Source organism: Asterias amurensis, chromosome 9, assembly GCF_032118995.1.
Source record: "Asterias amurensis chromosome 9, ASM3211899v1".
NCBI lineage: Eukaryota > Metazoa > Echinodermata > Asteroidea > Forcipulatida > Asteriidae > Asterias > Asterias amurensis.
Window position 1 is genome coordinate 22,618,770 of NC_092656.1, and position 24,817 is coordinate 22,643,586.

At 39.1% G+C, this 24,817-nt stretch overlaps 1 protein-coding gene across 3 annotated transcripts in view; it reads right to left on the reverse strand.

The window, feature by feature from the left end:
- LOC139941447 (small conductance calcium-activated potassium channel protein 2-like) overlaps positions 1–24,817 on the reverse strand; it is a 183,675-nt gene that overhangs the window by 26,206 nt on the left and 132,652 nt on the right. For all 3 annotated transcript variants that reach the window (XM_071937944.1, XM_071937943.1, XM_071937945.1), the window contains 3 exons: positions 18,131–18,266; positions 11,181–11,291; positions 5,752–5,879 (listed from right to left, as the gene is read on the reverse strand). In XM_071937944.1, the coding sequence (XP_071794045.1) occupies positions 5,752–5,879; positions 11,181–11,291; positions 18,131–18,266 (375 nt within the window). The remainder of the gene's footprint in view (positions 1–5,751; positions 5,880–11,180; positions 11,292–18,130; positions 18,267–24,817) is intronic.

Consider the following 24,817-nt stretch of genomic DNA (forward strand, 5'->3'; position numbering starts at 1 on the left):
ATTTTGAAACATGGTGGACACAATGCTATATGACACAATTAGGTTTGGATTTGTTACATTAATCTGTTTGCACCCAAACCAAAAAGTGCACTCTGTACACCATACTTCAAAAAGGTTAATACTTACGAGGCAGGTTTTAGAGAACATTTACTAATAATAACTTTAATAAAAAATTTTAAAAAGTGTTTTCTGCCATGAACTTTTTAAAAGTTAAAGGAAGAAAACACGTGTTCGCCCTACATCATGAATAACAACTTTTTTTTATTTTATTTTACAAATGTCAATCCGTGCCAAAATAAAAAAAATAAATAGAAGCTCTTGTTCTTCCAATACTGTGTGTGCCCCCGGAGAAGAGCTTCATGCAATACCCCTTCTTCCAGACACACAACATAATTTCATCTCAGTGAAAAAGATCGTAAGCAATCAAGCTCATGACCAAAGAAAATAAGGCATTACTCTAGCTAGAGTTACCCCAACAGATATGTTTTCCCATTCCCATGCAAATTTAATGTCCCTTTTATGACGTATAATATAGTCAACCGGTCCAATTTTAATATCCACTTTTTTTTAAACACAATTAGTGTGTTTGTTTATTACGCTTATCAGTAAAGTTTTCGTAAGCAATTCAAAAACGGCTTCCCAAAACAGAAAATATGGCATTACTGCTACATATTTTCGCTGGAATTACCCTAGAGACATGATTTCCCATTTGAAGCAAATTTAATTTCCCTTCTATGACGCATGAATGGCAGAAAAGCGATCAAACGTTTACACTACTAAAAACACAATGTTTACTCATTTGCTTCCGCCCCCTTTTCCAATAACATTTTCATTAAGGCCTTAACCCCGGGCACATGACGATTTGTAGAAAAAAGCTGATGCTAAACGGCAAGACGAATACGTATTCGTTATTCAGAAGTCAATAACGCGTCAATAAAATGTTTGAGTGGATAACCAAGATGCACGAAGGGCATTGCATACAAATAAATAAATAAATGAAACAAAATAAGTGTGTATGAATTTAAAATGAAGTTGAATTTTAGCCTGATGGGGACATGATGAAATAAAGTATACTATATAGTTCAAAGGTGAGCTTTGGGGACAGTATTCTTATTCAAAATTCAAGTCTCAAATTTCTCAACTCAGTCCTATAGGGAGGAAGTTTTAAAGACAGTAGACACTAATGGTATTTTTCAAAGACCAGTCTTCTCACTTGCTGTCTCTCATCATATGCATGAAATAATAAACCTGTGGAAATTTGAGTTCAATCAGTCACCGAAGTTGCGAGATAATAATGAAAGAAAAATACACCCTAGTCACACGAAGTTGTGTGCTTTCTGATGCTTGATTTCGAGACCTCAAATTCTAAACCTGAGGTCACGAAATCAAATTCGTGGAAAATTACTTCTTTCTCGAAAACTAAGTTACTTCAGAGGGAGCCACTTTCGACTTTTCTGTGGCAGCAATGTAAAAGGAACATGTGACAAACCCGCGGACATCTTGAGCTTTGGCTAATAATAGCTTCCAAAAATGACGAATAATCTACATTTTCTGAATTTCATATCACCATCCGTTAGGTTATGACATGTTTATTTGCCTGTTTATTTCTAAAGAATCGATTATTTGGAGCTAGGAAGAGAAAAGAGGAAAAATGTCAGAAATAAAATTTTGCTTTTAATAGATTCCGAAAATGAAAAATAATCTGCATTTTCTGAATTTCATCTCACCATCCGTTATGTCATGACATGTTTATTTGCCTGTTTATTTCTAAAGAATCGATTATTTAGAACTAGGAAGAGAAAGAGGGAAATTGTCAGAAATTAAATTTTGGTATTCGTAGATTCTGAAAATGAAGAATAATCTGCATTTTTTGAATTTCATCCCACCATCCGTTATGTCATGACATGTTTATTTGCCTGTTTATTTCTAAAGAATCGATTACTTGAAACTAAGAAGAAAAAATGTCAGAAAATTCCGAGAATAAACTTTAGCCCGGATACAAATTCTTCTTATGCGCTTTATTTGTTTTCACAAAATAAAATTGACCCGATGTTTAAAAAAGGACTAGATAAATAGTTTCTAGTTTATTTCAAGTCATTTTGGACATTCGAAAAAAAAAATTGTAAACAAAACGACCTTTGGTTTTGTGTTAAACTCACTGTGGTTTGTGACGTTATAAATCACGTGATTTTTATGTTACTGCTAATTGGATATCTGTCTTATTCTGTCGGCATCAATCTGTTATTGCAAGAAAGTTAAACAAAATCTCATGGTGGGCGTCCTGTAGCCCTACGTGAACTACGTCGACTGAAGCCAAGATACGTGGACCAAGACTGATCAATCTAAAATGTTGACGCTGTTAGTCCTAAGGATTTCTTGATCAAAGTAAAAGCCACACGTCTGATCTCTCTCTCTCTCTCCTTTAGCTCGCACTTAACACAGCGGCACTCGTCAGTCATTGAAGTAAAAAGACTTACTGTTAGTTAAAATCAGCGTGCATATAAAAATACCTTTAAAGCCATTATACACATTCGGAACAGAAGACAAAATAGAAGTTCACAGATTTACAAATAACTTACATGGTTTACAGAAGGTAATGGTGAAAGACGTCTCTTGAAATATTATTCCATGAAATGCTTTACTTTTTGAGAAAACATTAAAACAATTATAAATTATCGATAGCGAGAATTACGGATTTATTTTAAACACTTGTCATGACACGGCGAAACGTGCGGAAACAAGGGTGGGTTTACCCGTTATTTTCTCCCGACTTCGATGACCGTCTTCGAATTTGCAAGCGAAAAATGACAGAAAAACATCCTTGTTGCATTACTTTGTGTGCTTTCAGAGGCATAATTAAAGGCTTCAGCTGAAGTCTTTAATTATTTAAGTGAGAACTCACCTCTTTCTCAAAAAATACGTTACTTCAACAGCTCTCCATTGCTCAGTACCAAGCAAAGTTTGTATGCCTAGCAATTATTTTGAGTAATTAACAAGAGTGTTAAGTGCACTTAACACTCTTGTTAATTACTCAAAATAATTGCTAGGCATAAAAACTTTACTTGGTACTGAGCAATGGAGAGCTGTTGAAGTAACGTATTTTTTGAGAAAGAGAAAGGCATGCCTTTAAGAATAATCCCATATATTATATCCTGCCGCCTTCCCAAGTTCAAGTAAACAAATTTGTAGATGGTATTTGAACCTTCCCAACACGTTTGGCCCAGCTTTTCATAAACACAAATTGCCATCTCAATTTGTACTTTGGCATTTATAAGACTTGTTATGGCGCCTCCCTGTGATAGATCGAGATGCATAGGCGCTCCACCAATAACGGAACCACCACAAATTTCACTTTGACCAATATTAATAAACATTATCGTGAGAGTTCGTGTACTTTGAGCGCTTAAGACGAAACAAGAACGTCGCTGGGGGAGGGGATGGTGGGGGGTAAAGCGTGTTGCGACCCCTCACAGAGGGCCTACTTGGTTTTTAAATCTACTTTGACGGCAGAGAAAACAACCGCGGAAACATCGCGGTAGGACAGGTCGATCGGGCTGAATAGCATTAATGATCAAAGAGCATTACCACATCACATCACATCATGAGTTGTAAGACATGATTATCACAATGCTAGAAAATGAGCTCTAGAGAGAGAGAGAGAATGTTCGGGGAAACCCTAGTGGACTATACGTGCTGTAGTGACGGAATCATGGCTCGCTAGTGCGGTAATGTAAGCGTGTTTTCAATCAATACAACCAATCATTTTCGCAAATCGAATGTGCAGTTTCCTTTAGGAGCTAAAACAAATGTCACAGTGGTTTTTCCTCACACACGAGGCTGAGAGACGAGAGCTAATCCCTAAAGCATTCCCTTAGCATAAATCTAAATTTGGTTCGGGACAGGTCTCCAGCTGAATTATTTAGGTTGATTAATTAGAAAGCATGTATGGGGAGAGAAAAAATATTAATGTGTAAAGGTCAATGCAAAGTCCGGCCGATCACGAATGCGAAGGTCAACGGCATCAATTCTGTACAACCCGAGTTGAATTCTGACTTAAAAACAACAACAACAACACCCAAAACACATAAGTATAAACAAAAAAATAAACAAGTAAATAAATAACCAAAGAAAAAAAAAGGATCTCGTCTGCGGTATTAACGTGTAACTTTCTGGCCAGGTAGAAACATCTCAATGATTTTGTATAGTATTTTGTATTTTATTTTGAACTGAGATTAAACAAAGAGGAAATCAGTTGATCCGAGGAAAAGTCGCATGCCTGTGTATTAAGCACGATTCCTTAATTCTACATTCGTCAAGTACGGCTTAGTGGTAATACAAATAACATCACGTGTCTCGACATAAATTTAATGTAACGACAGCTCATAAACATGACTGAAACAGAATGGGATCATTATTTTTCTCACACTTCTCACATCAGGGCCATGATAATGTGGACGAGCATGACATCACATCGTGTCTGCGGCTGACGAATGACATGAGGCAGTGGCTCACACGTAGCTGTGCGGACGGAATACCATATGAAATTGATGAAGGAGATATCACGTCTGACCTACACTTATGAAATAGAGCGAGGAGCCCCGAATGAGCTGTGTTCAGTTAGGGAGAATAGACGAGAAAGTGTAGATTCGTGGAGAGAATGTACAACAATCGAAAGCGAGTACATTGTAGGAGCGAGTCTACACTTAAGAGTTTATTCTCTGACTTGAATTATTTCCCCAAACTTTATGCTTTGTCAAAAGAAGTTGGTCACATTGATAACTATTTTGCAAAGCATTTTACAGTAAGTTGGAAAGACAGTCATTTTCCAGTTGAACTACCAGTTAGTTTGTTACGAATCTACAGTTAAATGTAGATGCGTAAAAATAATGTACACTTCCATCAAAAGAGTGACGTCACAGAAATAGTTTAACGATTGAGGTATAATCTCAAATGTTCAACAAACTTTGTTTGTATCATATCTAGCTTAGATCTTGTTAGAAGGTCGCGATGTCGAAGCCTCAAATCGGATGGATCTCCATTTGAAAGGAGGGATTATGCTATAATATCCGCATGCACCAGTCTCGTCCAGGTGTTCGGCTGAATATTATTAAAAACTTCTTCTAGTTATTACTGTGACGTGAATGGCGTGCAGGGGCACGTCACTTGAACGGACTTGAAATAGATATTCGATCGTGTCCATCACCGCACCGAGACACCTGGTAAGAACCCGATGACGTCAGAGCAAATTCTGGCGAGATTTCACCAAGGTCACACGTGGACCCTGCAAGATGACCGAAAACTCATTTACCTTTAAGTTCTGAGCTTGGAAAGATTGTGGGTAAAATTATGAATGTTGTGAAAATTTCTGACTCTACAGCTGCTGCATCGTGTCCCTAGATTATTTGGACTGTCATGAAACGAGGAGCTCAGAATTAAATAATATAGATTTTTTTCTGGTTCTGCTGAGTATCGCTGCGTATCGGTCAGTGTATAGTTGGTCGAATGTGGAGAGAGTAAATAACTCTATTGAATACGTGTTTTTTAATAAATACTTTATGACAAGCAAGCATGTGGGCTTCGTGGACGTCTCAAGAAGAATGAGGAATCAAAGTCAAAATGCAGCTGCTACTGCTCCAAATACAGTTAAAATACACAAAAGGCGATCCCTATGAATTCGAATGAATGCTAAGAAGGAATTAATAGCAATGATATTATATGGACAAAAATTAATACTGAACAAAAAAAACTTACTTATGGATTGCGCTGAGAAACTTCCGTTGGTGTTTTCGTATTCGCCTGGAACTGACGTTTTTTACCAGTTTGGTGTATTTGTAGATAAGCCACGTCTCGCGGAGAACATTTGCAGCTGCACTCTTTAACTGTAATTGTAAAAAACAAGGTACGGCAAGATTACTATATCACCAACGTAATTATTTAGCCATAATTTAAAACAGGTATCAGTACGATAACATAAATATAAACCCGGAAGTTAATTGCTTTCAAACTAATTGAAGATGATAAGGTATAATTTTGAACAACATTAGCACGCAGTTCTAAGTATGCATAAGAACTTTTGACCCGATGTATTGTGTGAGATATGTGCAATTAAATGAATGAATTCTTCCGGGTCAGAGGTGACCTAGCCGGGTCTGACGCATTTTGGGGTCAACCTGACCCGGGGTTTGTGTCACAATGTCCCCCAAATGCGTCAAACTGACGCAAAGTCCAAATTAAAATGCCATTTTAATCGCTTTCCGGGTCAGAACTGGAGTTCAAGGGATATCTGTTTGCCGGGGATTATTTCCCCCATGGAGAATTGACGTGGGCTGAAGTACGATGTTCCAATAGAGGGCGCTACCAGAAGTTTTTTGTACACAGTTCGCCATATGGGGGGGGGGCGGAGTCTCCTACCATGCCGACATTTTTTAGGGTATATGCGTCCCCATGAGGAGTGCCATCGTACCTTTCCCGACTCTATTCTGCACTCTGGACATTGTTTGTTTTGTATTCACTTTTCCGTCTTTCAGAAGTACATGTTTCAAGATTCATTATCGTTAAGGACAAAAAGATTGTATCTTCTCAAGTGCAGTCCTTGTTTAGAGTAATATTAGTAATAGAAATAACACTAATACTAATAATAAAGACATTTGCAAAGCGTCTAATGCAAAAGCCTCTTAGCGCATAAGAGAACAATAAAACATACAATGAGTGAAAGATATAATTACAAACAAATCAGTTTTTAAAGACAGTGGACACTATTGGTAATTGTCAAAGACGAGTCTTAAAAATAACAAACCTGTGAAAATCTGAGCTCAATCGGTCGTCGAAGTTGCGAGATAATAGTGAAAGAAAAAACACCCTGGTCACACTTCAGAGGGAGCCATTTCTTACAATGTTTTATACTACCAACCTCTCTCTATTACTCGATACCAAGTAAGGTTTTATCTAATAATTATTTTGAGTAATTAACCAATAGTGTCAACTGCCTTTTACAGAGACTTAGAACAGTGTAATGAACTAGCCTGGTGTTTACGCACAGGAAGACTATAACTCGTAAGATCTTTTTGTATGATAACTATAAAACTTGTTTCGAAACTTTAACCGATGTATGATACCCTATATTCGGTGTTTACACAAGTGCTATGTAAAATCCACGGGCACACTAGGGTGGGATCCGAACCCACGACCCTGCTTTTGTAAGAGCAGATTTCGTACCAGTGGGCGACTGAGCTTGCTTGATGATCGGAGGCAAGTTCGAATAACGTAATTTTAGTCGAGCGTTAATTTTGGTAAATCCAAAACTTTTGTTCGGTTAAATTATTGTAAGATCTTGCTGATTTCTGCTTGTTTGATCTGCGAAGAAGCAGGCAGTTTGGTTGTTTGCCTTTATAAGTGTTCTTACTTGTGATTAAAATGAAGCCAAATGCAGATAATTATTCAAAACTTTTTTTTCGGAACCTCGACTTGACCCCAAAGGGAAATCAAATATTCGCCACAAACCACGCTAAAGCAAACAGAGAGACCACAAGAAATAACAAATAAAAGGAATGACGACGCCAGTCAGAGATGTGACGTCTATCTGTGTCTAAGAGATCTTGTTTGAGACCTTCACACCGACAAATCCAGAAATCTCCTCATTAGAAAAATGTGTACACCAAGTCCATCAAGTCGCGTAAAAAAATGAAAGTGGCGCCTTTAAATAAGCAGTAGGCTAGATAGCTCTATACGGTGCACGGCATAATGACAACCTTGTGTTTTTTCGCAAATTGTAATTCAAGTTTTTGTATGACAATGGTTTCAGCCTTTTTGATGTAAGGTGCTATAGGAGTGTACTGCTTGGTTTGTGTGAAGACAGACAATTTAAACAAACACAATACAATGTCATAGTATTGTGTCCAACATCTCAAAATGGCTAATTGACTTCAGCAGTGGCTTCTTTACAGACGCTATTTCAGAATCACCATACTCGAGATCACATTGATTTCACATAGTCTATGTACCTATAACCCAAAGCTGCGATATCTACAAATTTTCAATTGGTTGGAAGCCTGGAAATAATTTTACAGTTGGTTGGAAACCTGAAAAACAGAGAGTCTAGCTTCTAGTTTTATACAAAACTCGACGACGGTGTTTTACTGTGATTTCCTAGATACCTAACCAAAAGCTGTGATTTCATGAAAAAGACAGATGTGACAAATTTTCAGTTGGTTTGAAGCCTGACAAAAAAGAAGAGAGATAGAGTCTGGCTTCCATTATCATACACAACTCAGTGACGGTCGTATACCGATACGCCCTGACTTGAGAAAGATGGCGAGAGTCCGTTTGGTATATAGTCTTCTAGCCCCGGTCCTCTCAGCTCATACAGTTCGGATCAATGCAGTTCAGGTGCAACCAGTTGATCGGATTACGAGCCCCGATCATGCAGACAAGGCTCCGTGCATCGATCTCGGATTCCACCTGGTTATCTTACCATTTTGGTCTGAACTTTTCTGAGTAGATATCAGTTACCCTCTCAGGCCCTGATTTGGGACCTTTTAGACCCGTGACCATCTCTCGGACTGAGACCCCCAGGCTGGGAGCGTGGATAACCAGACGGTGGTCAAACCACCAACTTGATAATGCACCAACTTTTTGTCAGCTTAAAGGCACTGGACACAGTTGGTAATTACGCAAAATAACTATTAGCATAAAAATTTACTTGTTAACGAGCAATGGAGAGCTGTTGATAGTTTAAAATATTTTGATAAACGGTCCCCTCTGAAGTAACAAAGAGGTAGTTTCCTTGCTCAAATAATAAAAGACTTCAGCTGAATCCTTTTATTATGCATCTGAAAGCGCACACATTGTGCAACAAGTGTGTTTTTTTCGTTAATTTTTGCTCTTGCAACTTCGATGACCAATTGAGTCCAAATTTGCACACGTTTCTAACTTGATGCATATTTTGGGTCACACCATGAGAGAATACTTATCTTTGAAAGTAACCAAACGTGTCCAGTGTCTTTCAAGGTACCATACACAATAACTAATAATCAGAAATATAGTCAGCTGCTCTGAATCTGGTAGACTACTTTGTAAAAGGTCGGCTCCAGGAACAATTAGAGTACTTAAACAAAACATGCACTGGCGGCCATCCCAGGGATCAACCAATCAATGTAAAATGTGTACGCATGTACGCGCAACTCTCAGCCAATGATAATGTCTTCTTCCGACCTCGGTGATGGAGCTGGTTTGAGCTAGTGACGTCATATGACAGGGGTCTACACTGCCAAGTGCGAAAGAGAAAAACTCTCGCAACAAACACAGACACATCAGCAACAACAACACCAACTCACCGCATCAAAGAACTCATTTAGAATTCAAGATCAGAACAAACAGATATTGAAATGCACTTAGTCCCAGTCACTTACAAACAGGCCAATAATCGGTGTTTACTCAAAATATTACCAATTAATGGTTGGTGTATTTTTTTATAGAGCAGTTGGATACACCGTAAACCGCATACCAGTTGGATAAACCATTGAAAACTTGGTGAATGAGGAGATCTGCTTTCATAACCCAATAATACACCAAAAAGGCAAACTGCCGGACTTGCGATCACAAGGTTGTGAGTTTGAACCCTACAAAGGTAACCGCTGATTTCACAATAATTAGAATGAATATTGCCGACGTACAGTTGCATAATCCTAATTTCTTGATTTATTAAAATCATGATCATAGACGTTAAACCAATGTATGAGAGAGATTGGCTGTTGTTCGCTTGGTGTTTAAACCCCCTTGCGAAGAGCTTACCGAGTTTCACTGACGGGAAGATCATCTAAACAAACAAATGAACAAACAATCGGACTGGGTATAGCTAGTTGCGAAAAGTTTTGGTTACTCCCAACACACAAATATATTTACAATAATTGAGGAGACTGCGTCATCAAAGTATATTTTGGATTTAATAGATGTTAAATTTTATATTTTATATTTTGGATATTATACAAAACGGGCAATGACCTACATGGTCTGCGATGAATTTACAAGTTAAAAAACAACTTGTCAAAATATGAACTTCGTTTACCTTGTTTTCTACAGGCTATAGAATTTCGTGTAAAGTTTGTGAATTTTAGATGACGTAAATGTCTCTGCATTTGCGTCAATAAATTGCAAACAAGATATTAAATAAATAAAGTTGAAACCTATTTTCATCGGCTATCAAAACACTCTGAAGTAAAGGTGAACGACTGTGTATTTTTAGCATGAATAAGTGGAGCCGAGTTAAAGCAGGTATTTTTGTTTGGGGGTCCAGGAAATGAACTGCAACTACATAGCAGCAGCAGAATTTCCGTTCTAGTTTCATATAAAAAAAAAAGTTTTTTTTTTGCGACAATGACGGATGGAGGTTCATTTTGTATTGCAAATTATATTGCTAAGTTTGTTTTGGAAGCACGTTATTTTTGTTTTACGATGTGTAGAGTGCGAGAGAGTGTGGGGAAGACAATGGTCTTAAACCTTTCCAGGGAAAAACAGTCAAAGACGATGTCTCCACGCTTCTTGCCGTCATATGCAATCAGATTCTCTTTGCTTTACCAACCACACTTGTTTTTATAAAATAATAATAATACGATAATATTTACGATTTGCTTGCTTGTTTACCAGGTACTGTTTTGCAGAAACGTCAAATTCGACCGCCCTTTTTCACTCATTTTATGTATTAGACTACTGGCGGTCTGAGAAAAGTTTAATTGACTTTTTAAAATGTCATGCGTGTGTAATTTAAAAAGGGGTTATAAACGCCACGCTGGAATAAAAACATTTTCTTTCACATTAACATTGGTTTGACGTCTACGGGTTTGAATTGGACAAATCAAGAAGTAGTTATTCAGTAGACAATAATACTTTGTCTAGTCATTATGAAATCAGCAGGTTAGCTTGGTAGGATTCAAACCCATAGCATTGCGATTGCAAGCCCTGTAATCTGGACATTTGGACAAAGGTAACTTGTCTATTCATTGTTAATCAAAAATCAACTAGTTAACAAGTTCTCTTAACAGCACTTCAACGAGACGTGCAATGGCAAATCTGAAAGGAAAGTACAATGGACAGCTTGTTTGATAGTACGTGAAATATTTCTCAAAACTCATTGCAATACTTGTTCTGTACTAATCCTGCAAAACTTGGTGTATAATTCTACTTACCCTTTTCGTCAATTGTGTGTCCATCATAAAATTATGTACATGTTTCTCAGCTCTGCTGAGTTCTAATTTAGTCGCTAAAACAGCAACAACAAGCGCCGTGCAACCAGCACCCTGGACAAAGGATGGAATAAAAAGAAGAAGACAAAAAGCAGAGTGAGAATTCATAAACGGACAATGTTAGTTTCTACTGAGGGACGATATTGCAGTGTCATAGGGTAGACAATAGTAATAGTGTAATATGCCTGTGATATTTTCTTTTCACAGAGCTCGGGGAAGTACTGAGTATGCAGTGCTTACACACTAAGACATTATGCACATTATGTCGTTTGAGTACGGCGCCCTCCACTAGAGGTTAAAGAAGGTCGCTCATTTGTCCATCATGTGTCTGGAGCTTGCGTTTTTTTTTTGTTTTTTTTTACATCATCATTTTAAATCTTGGACGGCGGCATGATCACGTCAATGCAAAAGAGCCATAAGAAATTGTCAACCGATTAAAACATTATTTTGAAGAAACACATTAAATGAAACAGTTTGATATGAGTCGAATGAACAGAAATACTAAGAGTTTGACAGATAGCCGACTCTGTTTATAGGGGACATAATTAAGTGCATAAATGACGTGAAATTGGGCAAACAGCACGCACTGAAGCCCTGATGGTGTTCTTCAGTTGGAATGACTGTGACACTTTATTTTTATGCTTGGCGAGTTCGTTTACTTATCCTGTTTCCTGTGACAAATATATCATGCGTCCTCTCGGGGCAAAACACGTTCGATCCGAAACATGAATCGAACTAACGCTAATAATCAGATGTTGTGTTTATGAGCTACATCAACACGCGCCCCTGGGCGTAATACATCATTAGATGCCATGGCGCACTCATCAGTTGCATTAAGCGGGAACCAGACGAAGGGATCGCTGGCTTTAACGTCGTCTGCTCCGATCTGCCACGTACGGGTCGACGTGCCCGCGGGGGACCAGAGCGCCGGTAAGTGGTCCATTTCACATTCAACGAAAACACCTGCCGGGGAAATAACGGCAGGCACGATTCATATTCCACCCCTCTTGGATTGAGAAGCGCGTGTTCCGTATCCCGACGTGCCTCGTGATGTGCGAAGTCTCAGTCCGCACTGTATACGGTTTGACGTCACGAATGGTTAGAGGGCGCAGGAAGTGGCCGGCGGCCCGGTATATTTTTGTAGTTCGGTAAATATGACTACTACACTACCAGTTCATAAACAAGTTAGTTAATCAGTTTGGAATGAATAAACCTAATTATTATATGGGGCATGCAATGCAGGTAGATACAGCTAGGGAGCAGCGTTAAAGTTTCACGTCTGACCTACGAGACAGTGTGTATAGTTAACGCATTCAATGCGACCTCAATACTGTTGAAAATGTTCCACATCCTAAATCAAATATTTTGCCGAAGGAAGTTCCTGTCACAAAAACAATCGTTAGGAAGTGCATCAACACAATTTGTGAGGATAACTGCACAGGAAGCAACATATCTCACTGTAAACACGCAGTACTATCTATTTTCCACCAACAAACGGGCCAAAAAAATAAATAAATAAATACAGTGCAAAAATTATTTTAAAAAAAATATTTAGGGGGATTTGTTTGTGAGTCTGCAGTAATAATCACAACAAAATATATTTATTCAAAATAATATAAAAACAGCGATGTTGGCAAGGATACCAATGCTATACTATACAAACCCCCGTATCAGAATTAACCCGATTTCTGGGTCCTCTGGGGCCTGGGACCAATTTCATATAAGCACAAACATTTGCTTAGCATGAAATTTCTTCCCTGATTAAAACAGGATTACCAGCAAAATTTCCATTTGTTGCATACTGCTTGTTACTGGTATTCAGCTGTTGATTGCTTATCCTGAAAATCACGTGTGAAATTTGGTTGGTAACCCTGTTTTTATCAAGAAATTTCATGCTAAGCAAATGTTTGTGCTTAGCAGCTCTATGAAGTTGGGCCACGATCAGTCTTCGGGTTAGGCTGAGCTGGAAACTAGGATTCCACTTTAACACATTTCTGGGTCATCTTGAGACAGATTTTGGGCCACAAGGCAAACAATGAGACACTAGGGGACACTAGGTAACAGCAGACTTACCAGGCAAATTCACTGTTCTTGGTAAAGTGCGCGTGCTCAGAACTACGTGACCAATGGAAATTTACTTGGTAAGTCTGCTGCCACCTAGCGTTCCAAAGTTTCCAACTGTTTAGTCTCCAATGGTCCCGGATCCGAGTAAATTCTGCCTTGAGGTTTAAGAGCAAATTGGTAAAAAATATATGCTGGTTTTGTTTTCATGGATTCATGACATCTCTAACGCCTTTATCACCTGAGAAAGGGGATGTGCAGAGCAACCTCGTGTAGATTGTCTTGAAAACAGTTCCGCGTGAGCAAGTTGATTTGTGAAGGCTTGCATCCTAACCTAGCCCTACAAAACTAGCATACGGCAGTAGAGGATTTCACGTACGGTGTGGTAATTAATACAGACAAGCTATATTAAACCCTAATACAGACATACTCTTAAAAGCCATGCCCTATATTGTGCTCCAAATTAAGTCAATATAGATCGAGTGTGTACCGTAAAGGAACGGTGTGGCAGTGGTTTGCTCCTCGTGAAACCAGACTTTCGTATTATTCTCAACCGTACACGATTGCTTTGCCGAGATTGAGATAGAACAAAGAGCCATTTCAGCAGCTTTATCCCACGTAGCTCCTTCTGGTGTACGTTTCCCTCCATCCCATAATCTAGACCGTTTTAAAAGGAATATCACTTTTACTCTCCAACCCAAAGCTTTCATGTTTCAATCTTAATTGGTTTCTTTTTGGAGCCCTGTTATAAGAGTGGCTTTAAGCCTTGTTTGTGCCGAACTTGCATACAACAGAAGAATAACACACAGTATAAAACCTTTCCTGCACTCATAGAAAACAATATTGGCAATTAAAATCCATGTACACGTTGGTGTCCATGACTTGCGTATTTGTAAACCAGACTTAAAACTTTTGCTATGTGCAATTTGTGAGCACGTTTATGGGACTCATGTCACGACAGCATCTGTATGTTATCCGCATTGCTGCCGCGGGACAGCCCTCAACCATGTCCGGGTACCGCCCACTTCAAACACGGCCGAAGCTTGACGGATGTCCGCTGCATTTAGTTTGAACGGGGACGATTTTCATATCGCACAAGTGATGCCATGTGTAAAATCATCTACAAGAGGAACACCTATAGATGGAGGGGCACTCTATTAACTCGGCGATGAACACGTTCAAGGATATTAGGGTACCAATTCAAATAATGGTGCCCTACGATTATACTCGGTATACGGCCATATAACTTTGCATTGACTCTAGTCTCAAACACACGGCATCAATGACCTCAGAGGCTCTCTCCTTCTACAGAAAATAAAGGTGCCTTTCCTCTTTCCCCGAAACCAACCCTTCTCGATAATGACTACAAATTTGTTCAATGAATTCCCCTCTCCCAAAGTAAAGAATCGTTTTCCGCTGGGGACGAACAGGGCACTAGACGAAATGAACTGAGGGCGAGGAAATAAAGGCTAGGTTGCGTTCGGCACACACAACCAAAACGCCGTCAGAAGTAGGCCAATAAACCCGTTGGACGTATCAGACTACGGGGCCATGGAGTGCGGCGTGAAAATGATGGTGCTGCAAACCGACAGAATGTCCCGGTGGACTGTTCAACCGAATACCACATCGTCATTATTATATAGAAAAAAAAACTTCATACCCACATTTATGACGTCATCCTTATCTAGAGTATATGAACGGGCGTTGTGTGATGAATAGGGACAACCATGGCATCCAGACTATTTCATAATTGAAGGTGCCAGGGATTTGGCAATTTACTCAATATAATTGTTAGCATAATAACTTTACTTGGTGACGAGCTAAGGAGAGCTGTTGGTAGTATTATTAAACACTGTTAGAAACGGCTCTCTCAGAATTTACGTAGTTTTTGAGAAAGATGTAGTTTCTCACTCAAATAATAAAATAACTTCAGCTGCAGCCTTTTATTATGCATCTGAAAGCACGCAACGTAATGCAACAAGGTTCTGTCATTATTCTCTTGCAAATTGGATGACGAACCGAGCCCAAATTTGAGGTTTTTATATTGCATATATTGGGATACACCAAGTGAGAATAATTATCTAAGGCAATGACCAAGCGTATCTGGTGCCTTTACATGTGCGATGGATACATTAATTAAAGATGTAAACGAACTCTTGGGCATCCATGTTGAATCACATGCACTCCGCACTTGGGGGAGGGGGGGGGGGTGAGTGGGTATAACAATTAATTTCGTGTTTTAAAGATCAAGTGTCGTTGGTTGCAGCAATCGAAGGTCTGTTTAGTTGGCTTACGAGATATCCCTCGCCACATCATAATTCAATTGTACAAGAGTAATTTACTGGTAAGACAGCCGATGTAATTGCGAGGCAACGCCGGCCCCTCGCTCCGATCTTTCTCGCGAAGCCCACGCCGCATTATTGATGCAGCTGCCCGCGATGACGACTGACAAGTTGTAATTTTACGGCGATCGTCAAATATAACAAACCGATGCTGTCTCGATCGGGTGACATAACCCTACGTAGTTTAAATGCCCACATCCGTATATACAGGAATGGCATTTCTGAAGCTGTCACAGACATTCAAATTGTACCCCATGTGCTATAATGTGGTTCGAAATACAATGTTGTATAGAAAAGGTATCCATTTACAGCTTCTGGCAGTGAACAGTCTTCCAAAATAACTTGATTGGGGTCTTATATTGACCTAGATCTGGTTAACGTCCCCAAATGTCAGAAGTTCCCATTTTGGTAATGGCGGTAATTGATACAAATTTTTGTAAAATTACCGAGGGACCACCACAACCTCGGTTTCGATAGCTGTTCACTTGAAATACAATATCAGATAGTCATCATCATGAAAAAACAATTTGATGAAAAATTCAGATTTTTGCTGGGAATCTAACATTCGTTATTGAATTAGTAAAAATAAAGGTTGATGTTGTAATTTTAAAAATGAAACTCGTTTTGTCTTATTTTTTTGTTTGCGAACAAGTTCTCAAGGGAGATTTGAGTTTGGGTTCCGTGGTAGGTTCCGTCGAAAGGGGGCACAACAATGTCAGATAATCAGTCAAGATTGTCATTTCGTGAACTTGAACAAGGTTCTGTGCCATGCTGGCGGGGCCATCGTGACATTAATGCAACCGTCCACAAGCTCATAACTAGTTATAATAATACGCTCCAGGCACCCTCGACCAATTCAATCAAACGCATAGACATCATGTGTTGCAACTCGGCACGGTTTAAAGGCACTGGACACCTTTGGTAAATTGTCAAAGACCAGTATTCTCACTCTTTGTGTCCCTACAAAAGCATCAAATAACAAACCTCTGAAAAATTTGGCGCAACTGGTCATCGAACTTGCAAGAGAATAATGCATTACTTTGTGTGCTTTCAGATCATATGCATAATCAAATGCTTCAACTTATTATGTCACTCGTTATATGAGTGAGAAGTGAGAAACAAGGGTGGGTTTTCCTGTCACTTTCTCCCGACTCCGATGACCGATTTAGCCTAAACTTTCACAGGTTTGTTATTTTATATATAAATCGTGATACACAAAGTGTGAGCCTTAGGACACTACTGTTTACCGATGTTGTGCGATTGCTTTAACTGCTGGAATGGTAATAATTATGTCTGGAAATGAATACAGGACATACGTTTTTCCATCTTATACATCTTTTTCGCCATCCCATTCCATTAACTACGACCAGTTCCATTTCGATCTACTCCTTCAAGGACAACCCTGGTAAAGACTTACTTCGCGATGCATTCTCACCTAACTAGATTAAGATTATTTGGTTCACCACCTACTAATCAATCATCCAGTTTGGGCCCCGCGACAGGTAAACATGGACTTAATTACCTATTTTAATTAAACAGCGATGTCTTATAAAAAAATGTTTTTTTGATACAGTGGGGCCGCTATTTCTAATCATCAGAATCGTTACTATGGTTACGGAGGACACTTGTGACTATAAGAGAACTAGACCTTCTTCTGCTTGGAGAAACCCGTTGTTTTTGTCCCCAAAGTGAGGTTAAGAGTTTTACCCGATTTCGCTTCATCGCGTCATAGCCAGCCAGTTTTATAGAAAGCCACAGCGTAGAGCACAAAGGCAAGAGATACGAAATGGGGCGCTGCAATTTCACCAAAGTGCAATAGGTAATGAATTATGTTTCAACAACTGTTGAAAAGGTGGTACAAGATGTGTAAACAACTGTTTTAAGTTGATGGAGGTCCAATAGTTTTGGTGGTACAAAGTGTCAACAACTAGAAGCCCGATAGTTTTAGGTGGTACAAAATGTTGATAAAGGTCCGATAGCTTATAGGTGGTACAATATTTAAACAACTGTCGAAATGGTGATATGGGTCCGATAGTTTGGGTGGTACAAAATCAAGATTGATTTCACCAAAAACGTTCAGGACAGTGTCGATTTCACAAAACTCTTCCTAACTTAAGATTAATCTTAGGACTTAGGACGAGTTCCAGTCCTGCACTGTAGCATGCAGACCTTAAGATTAATCCTAAGTTAGGACGAGTTACTCGTCACTCGTCCTAACTCGAGATAAGACGAGTCCTAACTCTTTGTGAAACCGACGGCAGGAAAACAACTTTACGCGCCGGATTAATGCAACTTGAAACGCAACATGTATTCATATGTAAGCGTTTCAAATTCCACTTAAAAATTGGATTGCGTTTCAAATTGTATAATTATATACACTTGAACTTTTTTCAAGATCCACACCAGCGGCAGACGTGCAGTTAGAACTTATTAGTCATGACCGGATTAGACTAATCCGGTCTGAGCCGGTTTTAAAAACAAGATACTTACCATTATACCTGTAATAACCGAAACTCCCCGCCCACAGTAAGTATTTGGTACCATGTCCCCGTAGCCAATAGATAGGAATGTAATTGAGACGATCCACATCGCGTTGAGTATCTCACCATTGTCTGGATCGTGATATCTGAAATAAAAACATTGGAAAAGGTTAAATAAATTGTAATGCATTATGAGTTTGTTTTCTGATTAAAGGTAGAATGATAAAGTACTCCAACAAAATATTGACCATCAAACTTTAAGTAGGATTTGAAACTTTGTTCGGTGAAAATACGATAGAGTAAGGGTTTGCGGTAACACCGTGTAATGATAATATCTAAATGAGTTGGGGGTGCACCAAGAACCGATGATTTCAACTCGACGTTTCGATCAGTATGCTCTGATCGCCGTCATCAAACTTTACTTGGTGAGAAAAACTGCAACTGTTGATAATGTAAGCTATTTTGAGAAAGGATTCCCTACGGTTTGTGTAATGTTTTCACCTCAAACCATGTGAATCTGAAACACGATTCATGCATGAGTCGTTTTCAGACTTCTCAGGATTGGTATCCGTTCGCGAATGCTGCGGCCAGAGATCAGGGCCAAATTTCATAGCGCTGCTTAGCGGCCGATTTTGTGCTTACTGTGCAATTTCTATTTCATAGTGCTGCAAACGAAACCTTCCGGTGTTTACCGTCACAATGCAAACCTACGGTAAACACGCAATATGGCCGCCCAGTTTTTCTGCTAACCCGTGAAATACGCTAAGGCTTAAAGGAAGTGGACACTATTGGTAATTGTCAAAGACTAGCCTTTACAGTTGGTGTACTTCAACATATGCTTAAAATCACAAACCTGTGACAATTTGAGCTCAATCGGTCATCGAACTTGCGAGATAATAATGAAAGAAAAAATACCCTTGTCACAAGAAGTTGTGTGCGTTTAGATAGTTGATTTCGAGACCTCAAATTCGAGATACACCAACTGAGAAGACTAGTCTTTGACAACTACCAAAATTGTCCAGTGTCTTTAAAACTCTCACATTATTGTATTCACTTTAATTGTATCTTTGCTTATGATGTGGCTTAAAAAATCAGCATTACAGTAAAGAAGAAAAAAAATGGGAAAAAAAATATATGCCCATACCTTTACACGGAAAATGTGGAAAGTAATTTTGACTGTTTGCATTCTAAAACTACATTAAAAATGAAACATCTTCATTGATTTTAGTCCTGCTTGATTCAGAGAACATAAGATAATTGCCCCTAAATAATTGATTGGTGTTACCGCAAACCTTTCCATATCTACGATTACGTCCTGTCGGATACAGACATAATTATTTCTAAAATTGAATAGTTAACAGTTTTGTTGCGAGTAACAAAAGTCGTAGCATGTCTTTAAGTAAAGGTCCAGTAGTCAATCACATCCAAAATGGCCACCGATGGGTGGATGCAGTGGTTAACAAATACTATCCCCTCGGGGCGTGCAACCTTCTCGCTAAAATTAACATTTTGTTTTGTAAGCAAATCCGTGCCAGTGTGTATCGATCGGGGAACCTAATCCATAAATATAAGGTATCCATCCAATCATTTATTTAGACAATGATATTCAATATTTTACAAAAGTTTGCAGTCCGTATATATAGATGTGTTAAATTGTGCATCGTTGATAAAGAACATTCATTTTGGTTTGAACTATTATATACACCGATGTAATGTGCAATGTTTTTCTGTGTAAATTTGTAATATTTTTATATTAAGTTCACTTCTGTAGTTTGTTATTAGCTGGGATCCATGGGAGATCAGTGAGTTTTTCTTACTGAATGGATTTCCCAGGATAAACAAGAAATAAATAAATAAATAAATAAATAAATGTAATGTAAGCACTGTATTATCAGTACTTTCCTGAGTTCTGTAAAAATAAAATCACAGGCATATTACTAAGTTGGGAATCGAACGCACAACCTTTGCAATTCACGAGCAGTGTCGTACCAACGAGACCACTGAGATTGCCCGGTGGCTAGAGGCAGTTCGAATCCTATGTTTCAGCAGCGGATACTGCACAGATTATGTAACATCTTGCAAAGTTCTTATACAGTTTGCTTCATTTCGATTGGTCCTTAAAAATAAGCTCAAAATTAAAATGTTTGCCCTAGTAGTTACGAGTTCATACAAAATGCCAATAACATTTGCCTTATGTCAACGGAACTCTAGTATAAACATTATCTATAAACCGAGAAATCCAATGTCGACCTTTAAACACAATCTCCCAACAAAGTTTATTGAATGTCAAATCCCAAGATAGTGCCAGTACAACAGCAGCATAAAAAACATCACAGACTTGCTCTGCCGATACGAGTGCACTCCATGTGGGCCTTCTCTCATATTTACATAGACAATCATTGGCACTATAATTTTGTGTCTGTCTTTGCACTTGTGTCATTGTGATTTCGAATCAGTTACAACAACGTTCGCTGAGTTTATGTGCTGGTGTACCAGTAAAAAAAAAGAAAAAAAAAAGGTAGTTGGTATCATTGCTCTCGTGTCATTGCGTTTTTGCATCATTTAGACCAAAGTTCGCTGGTGTCAATGCGCTGGTGTCATTGTGTTTTCGTATCAGTCACAACAAAGTTCGCTGATGTCATTGCGCTGGTATCATTGTGTTTTTGTATCAGTCACAACAAAGTTCGTTGGTGTCGTTGCGCTTATTGTCTTACACCTTCGTAATAACGAGATGCAATTTAGAATTAATTACTAACGGTAAAAAGTTGCACGTGCTGGTCTCTGCGTAAATTATGCGTGGTTGGACAGGCTCTACAGTAGGCTGACCATCACCTAATCAACCTGGATATCTCACAAGCCTTGTATACAAGCAGTGGACAGTATTCTACTGATGATACCCCATTAACTGTTTGCATGGAAGAGGGAATTAGCAGTGGGGATACTGCTTATTCTAATCGATCACTGTTAGTCTATTGCTCCCACACTCTTGTTAAAACCTTAATTAAAAGATACCACTAATGACTTCGAATATGGATTACTTTATATACATGTATCGGGAAGTTGCGGTGTACCTGAATAAGTCCCAAGCCGTGACACCAACTAATTCTGACAACAGTTTCAGCAAGTGTCAAATGCATAAATGGCGCCCTCTCTGACGCCAAAAAGAATGAATCGATAATAATGCTAGCCTGAACAAATGACGTCACATTTCAAGGCTCGAGTAATACGTCAAGAGCCCAAGTCCATAACCAACCTTTGACCTTGAAGTAATATTGTCGAAGCGAAAGAGGCAATTTTTACTCATTTGAATCTGAGAAGGGTTTCAAACAAAAACGCTTTCCTTTCTCGGGCATCTGAAACCTCATAATTCTGTCCAACAATAGGAGACTTTTGGGACGCTTGGTGGCAGCAGACTTACCAGCTAAAAGCACATAATTCTGTCCAACATTAGCAGACTTTTGGGACGCTTGGTGGCAGCAGACTTACCAGGTAAAATTAAATGTTCTCGGTAATGTGCTCAGAACTACGTAAACAATGAACATTTACCTGGTAAGTCTGCTGCCACCTAGCGTTCCAAAGTCTCCTGTTGCTTTTTTCACCCTTTCATTATTTGCAACTTCAAATTTTCCCAGGCTTGTTATGTTATATTAGGATACACCATGATTCTGGTTTTTGACACTTATCAACCTAGAAAAGGAACTCAGGTACAACCGTGTAAATAGGAAAACATACAAATTCATACAACGTACGCTTCTATACTTTCGGCAAATTTTAAAATATCAGGCACATGCTGTCATGTCTGAAGATTTCTTGCCTAGAGTCTAAAACCTTGAAAACTTTCAACATTGTAAATATACAAAGGGCAACAGGAAGCATTGACTGTCATTTCCTTATCCTCTAAATAGAACCCTTAAAGTAATGAACGAGTTACAAGTTAATTACGGCTTCACAGCGTTGTCAATCAGTGGGCGCACAAATCGAACCAAACCATGGGTAATGTGAACGGAGTGACAGTCTTTGACTTTAATTCGACGAGAATAGACAAAATACCATTGACCCTTAGGGTTACTGGTTTACGGGTTGCAGGTTTTGTTTTTACACTGCAGTGAGGGGTTTTGTACCGTGAACTGAACTGCCAATTCCTGGCTTGAGTTATAGGAGACTGCGTTGCAATCATTTTGAAATAAACGTAGTCTCATCTCAAGACAGGAATTGGCAGTGTTACAATACAAAACCCCTCGCTGCGGTGTAAAACAGTCTGAGGCCCATCGAGTGCTTGAAGTGAACTCAGCAGAGGGGCAGCCGCACCACTCATGGCGAGTTTGTCGAAAAATATGAGCCTTTTTATGTCCTCAGGCCTAGATGTCGATACGCATATCGTGCGTGGTCTACAACACGTATAAACCGCACTGTATCCACTCGCCATACACCCACACACCGAGGAACCCAGTTCAGGTACCCTTTGTTTTTTGTACACACAGTTACACTTGTCTGATGGGAAATGTATACCTAAACGGGTACAAGCCGAATAGCTGAGCAAGATATTCGATTTCGGGCAGTCTCTTTCCCAATTAGCGTCGCATCGATATGGTCATATCCGATGGCCGAGCGTCAATGGCAGCTGAATATCTGGCGCAATTGCCCCCCATTCCAGGGTCTTTATGTTGCGTGATGAGGACAGCATCGAGCCACGGCAATGTCTCATTTCCCAGTGAAGATTGGCAAATATTTGTATTCGTATAGAGTTAGACGCAGTGATTCAATCACGTTCTTTAATACAATCCATATCTTGCCATACATCGGTTCATTGCCCCCCCCCCTCCATATCGTGATTATTAACCTACATGGCAAATCATTGATATCGCAATAATGCAAGATTGGCTTCTGCGTGGGACCTCACGGACTTCCCCCAGATCCTATTTTTATTATTGACGATGGCAACCTACCTTAAAAGGGAGAACTAAACATGCAACCCAATCTTAGAAGAAAAAAAAATGCGAATAAAAGTCTCAAATGACAGTTGTTGTAAACAAAAATTCGAATGAAAAGGACACGAGCAGTCGGATGAAACGATGAGTTTAAAATGTCAATCTGATTGTGCATTGTGGAACCCATGTTCACACAAAAAACAGTATGCCATTCAAAGACCGTCTAAAAGGTATTAACTGTTTCATGGAAATGAAGTGGTGCTATTGGTGTTCAACAAATTTTTATTTTATTTTTCTCGCAATAGACGCGTCATCTACCTTTATTATTCCTGCATTTTAAAAGCCCCTTTCTCAGTGGAGAAAAGTTCGTGCAAATCTATAAAGATCAATCAAAGAGAACGAGGCCGGGTATCCTTTCTTATTCTTCACTGCGTTATGGCCTCTCTTTGCAGAATAATCCAAATGTCCACGAAATCACGAATGTGCCTTGATGTATCATCAGTGCCAGCCCCCTCACCGCCCATAGCCTGCCACGTATATCTTTCACCGACCTGGGAGTTGTTTTAATTAGGCCAATGATGTAAACTAAAATTAATAAGATCAACTGCACAAGTATAGAAAAAAACCATTCCACCACAAAGCCAAGACTCGTATATTACATCAATATTTTTGCTGAGATTGAAAAAGAAAACACCAATAAGAACAACTCATATTGGCTAAAGAAAATATCAGAGAAAAACATCTCCCAGCTGAAACTAATTTGAAAAATCTGCATTACCGGCGTCTATTCCTTGAGAAACCCAGCGGCATACAACGGCTAATTTGTAAAGTAATTCCGGACGAAGGCTATATACGATCTAGCACACCTCCTTGGCTAATAACAAGCGGTTGGAATGAGGCGAAATTATGTCGCACAGTTCCGACGGAGCGTATATTTGCTCTAGCTGCATTTCGATTGGGTCGCGCTCCACAGAGTTCACGAAACGACGCTATATAGCGGCCAGGATCAGACCACGCATTATTCAGTTCAAACTCAAGTTTATTTTCTTACTTCAAGAAAACAGTACAAAGCCATAACGATAATTCATAAACAAAATGCAACCAATAAACAATGCTATTTTACAATACAGATAATAATATTAAATAGTATGGAAGTATCAACGAAAAGGCACATTAAAACTGTTTAGCAGAAAATACTGCTTGAACGATTCTTTGCTAAGCGAAATTTGACCCGGGGACCAAGCCAAAACAAAGCAAACTCAATGTTATTTCGGCTGGTGACCTGATCCTGTATATTTTCATAGGGTTTGGGGCATGGCATGGTGAGGTATCAATATATATTTGGTTTGCCGTAAACACCGTGTGTGTATCTACTTGCCAAGTAGAGTTTGTTCTTTAGAGAACTGTGCTTCTATATTCTACTACCGTGGAGTTATCGGATTGTTTTTGTGGAGACTTATTGATTCTTATTAGCAGTTTTTATGCTTACTGGCTTTATGAAATCGGGCCCAGAACTGAGAGCTTCGTAACCGGCTATACCATTCAGGTATAAAAGTCACCCAAGTAACTGAGATATTCGATCGCTATAATATTATTATAGAAAACTAATACCTGTGTACGGGGATCAGCCAAGTTGATACCCTTAAGAAATTCAGAAATTATTATTCAGCCTTCAAAGTCGAGTACCTATTTCCTCGTACAACTCTACATACAGACGAGTTGAAGATTTACCGGTTTGTGGCGCACGTTGTTTCAGCCCCGTTTGGAAC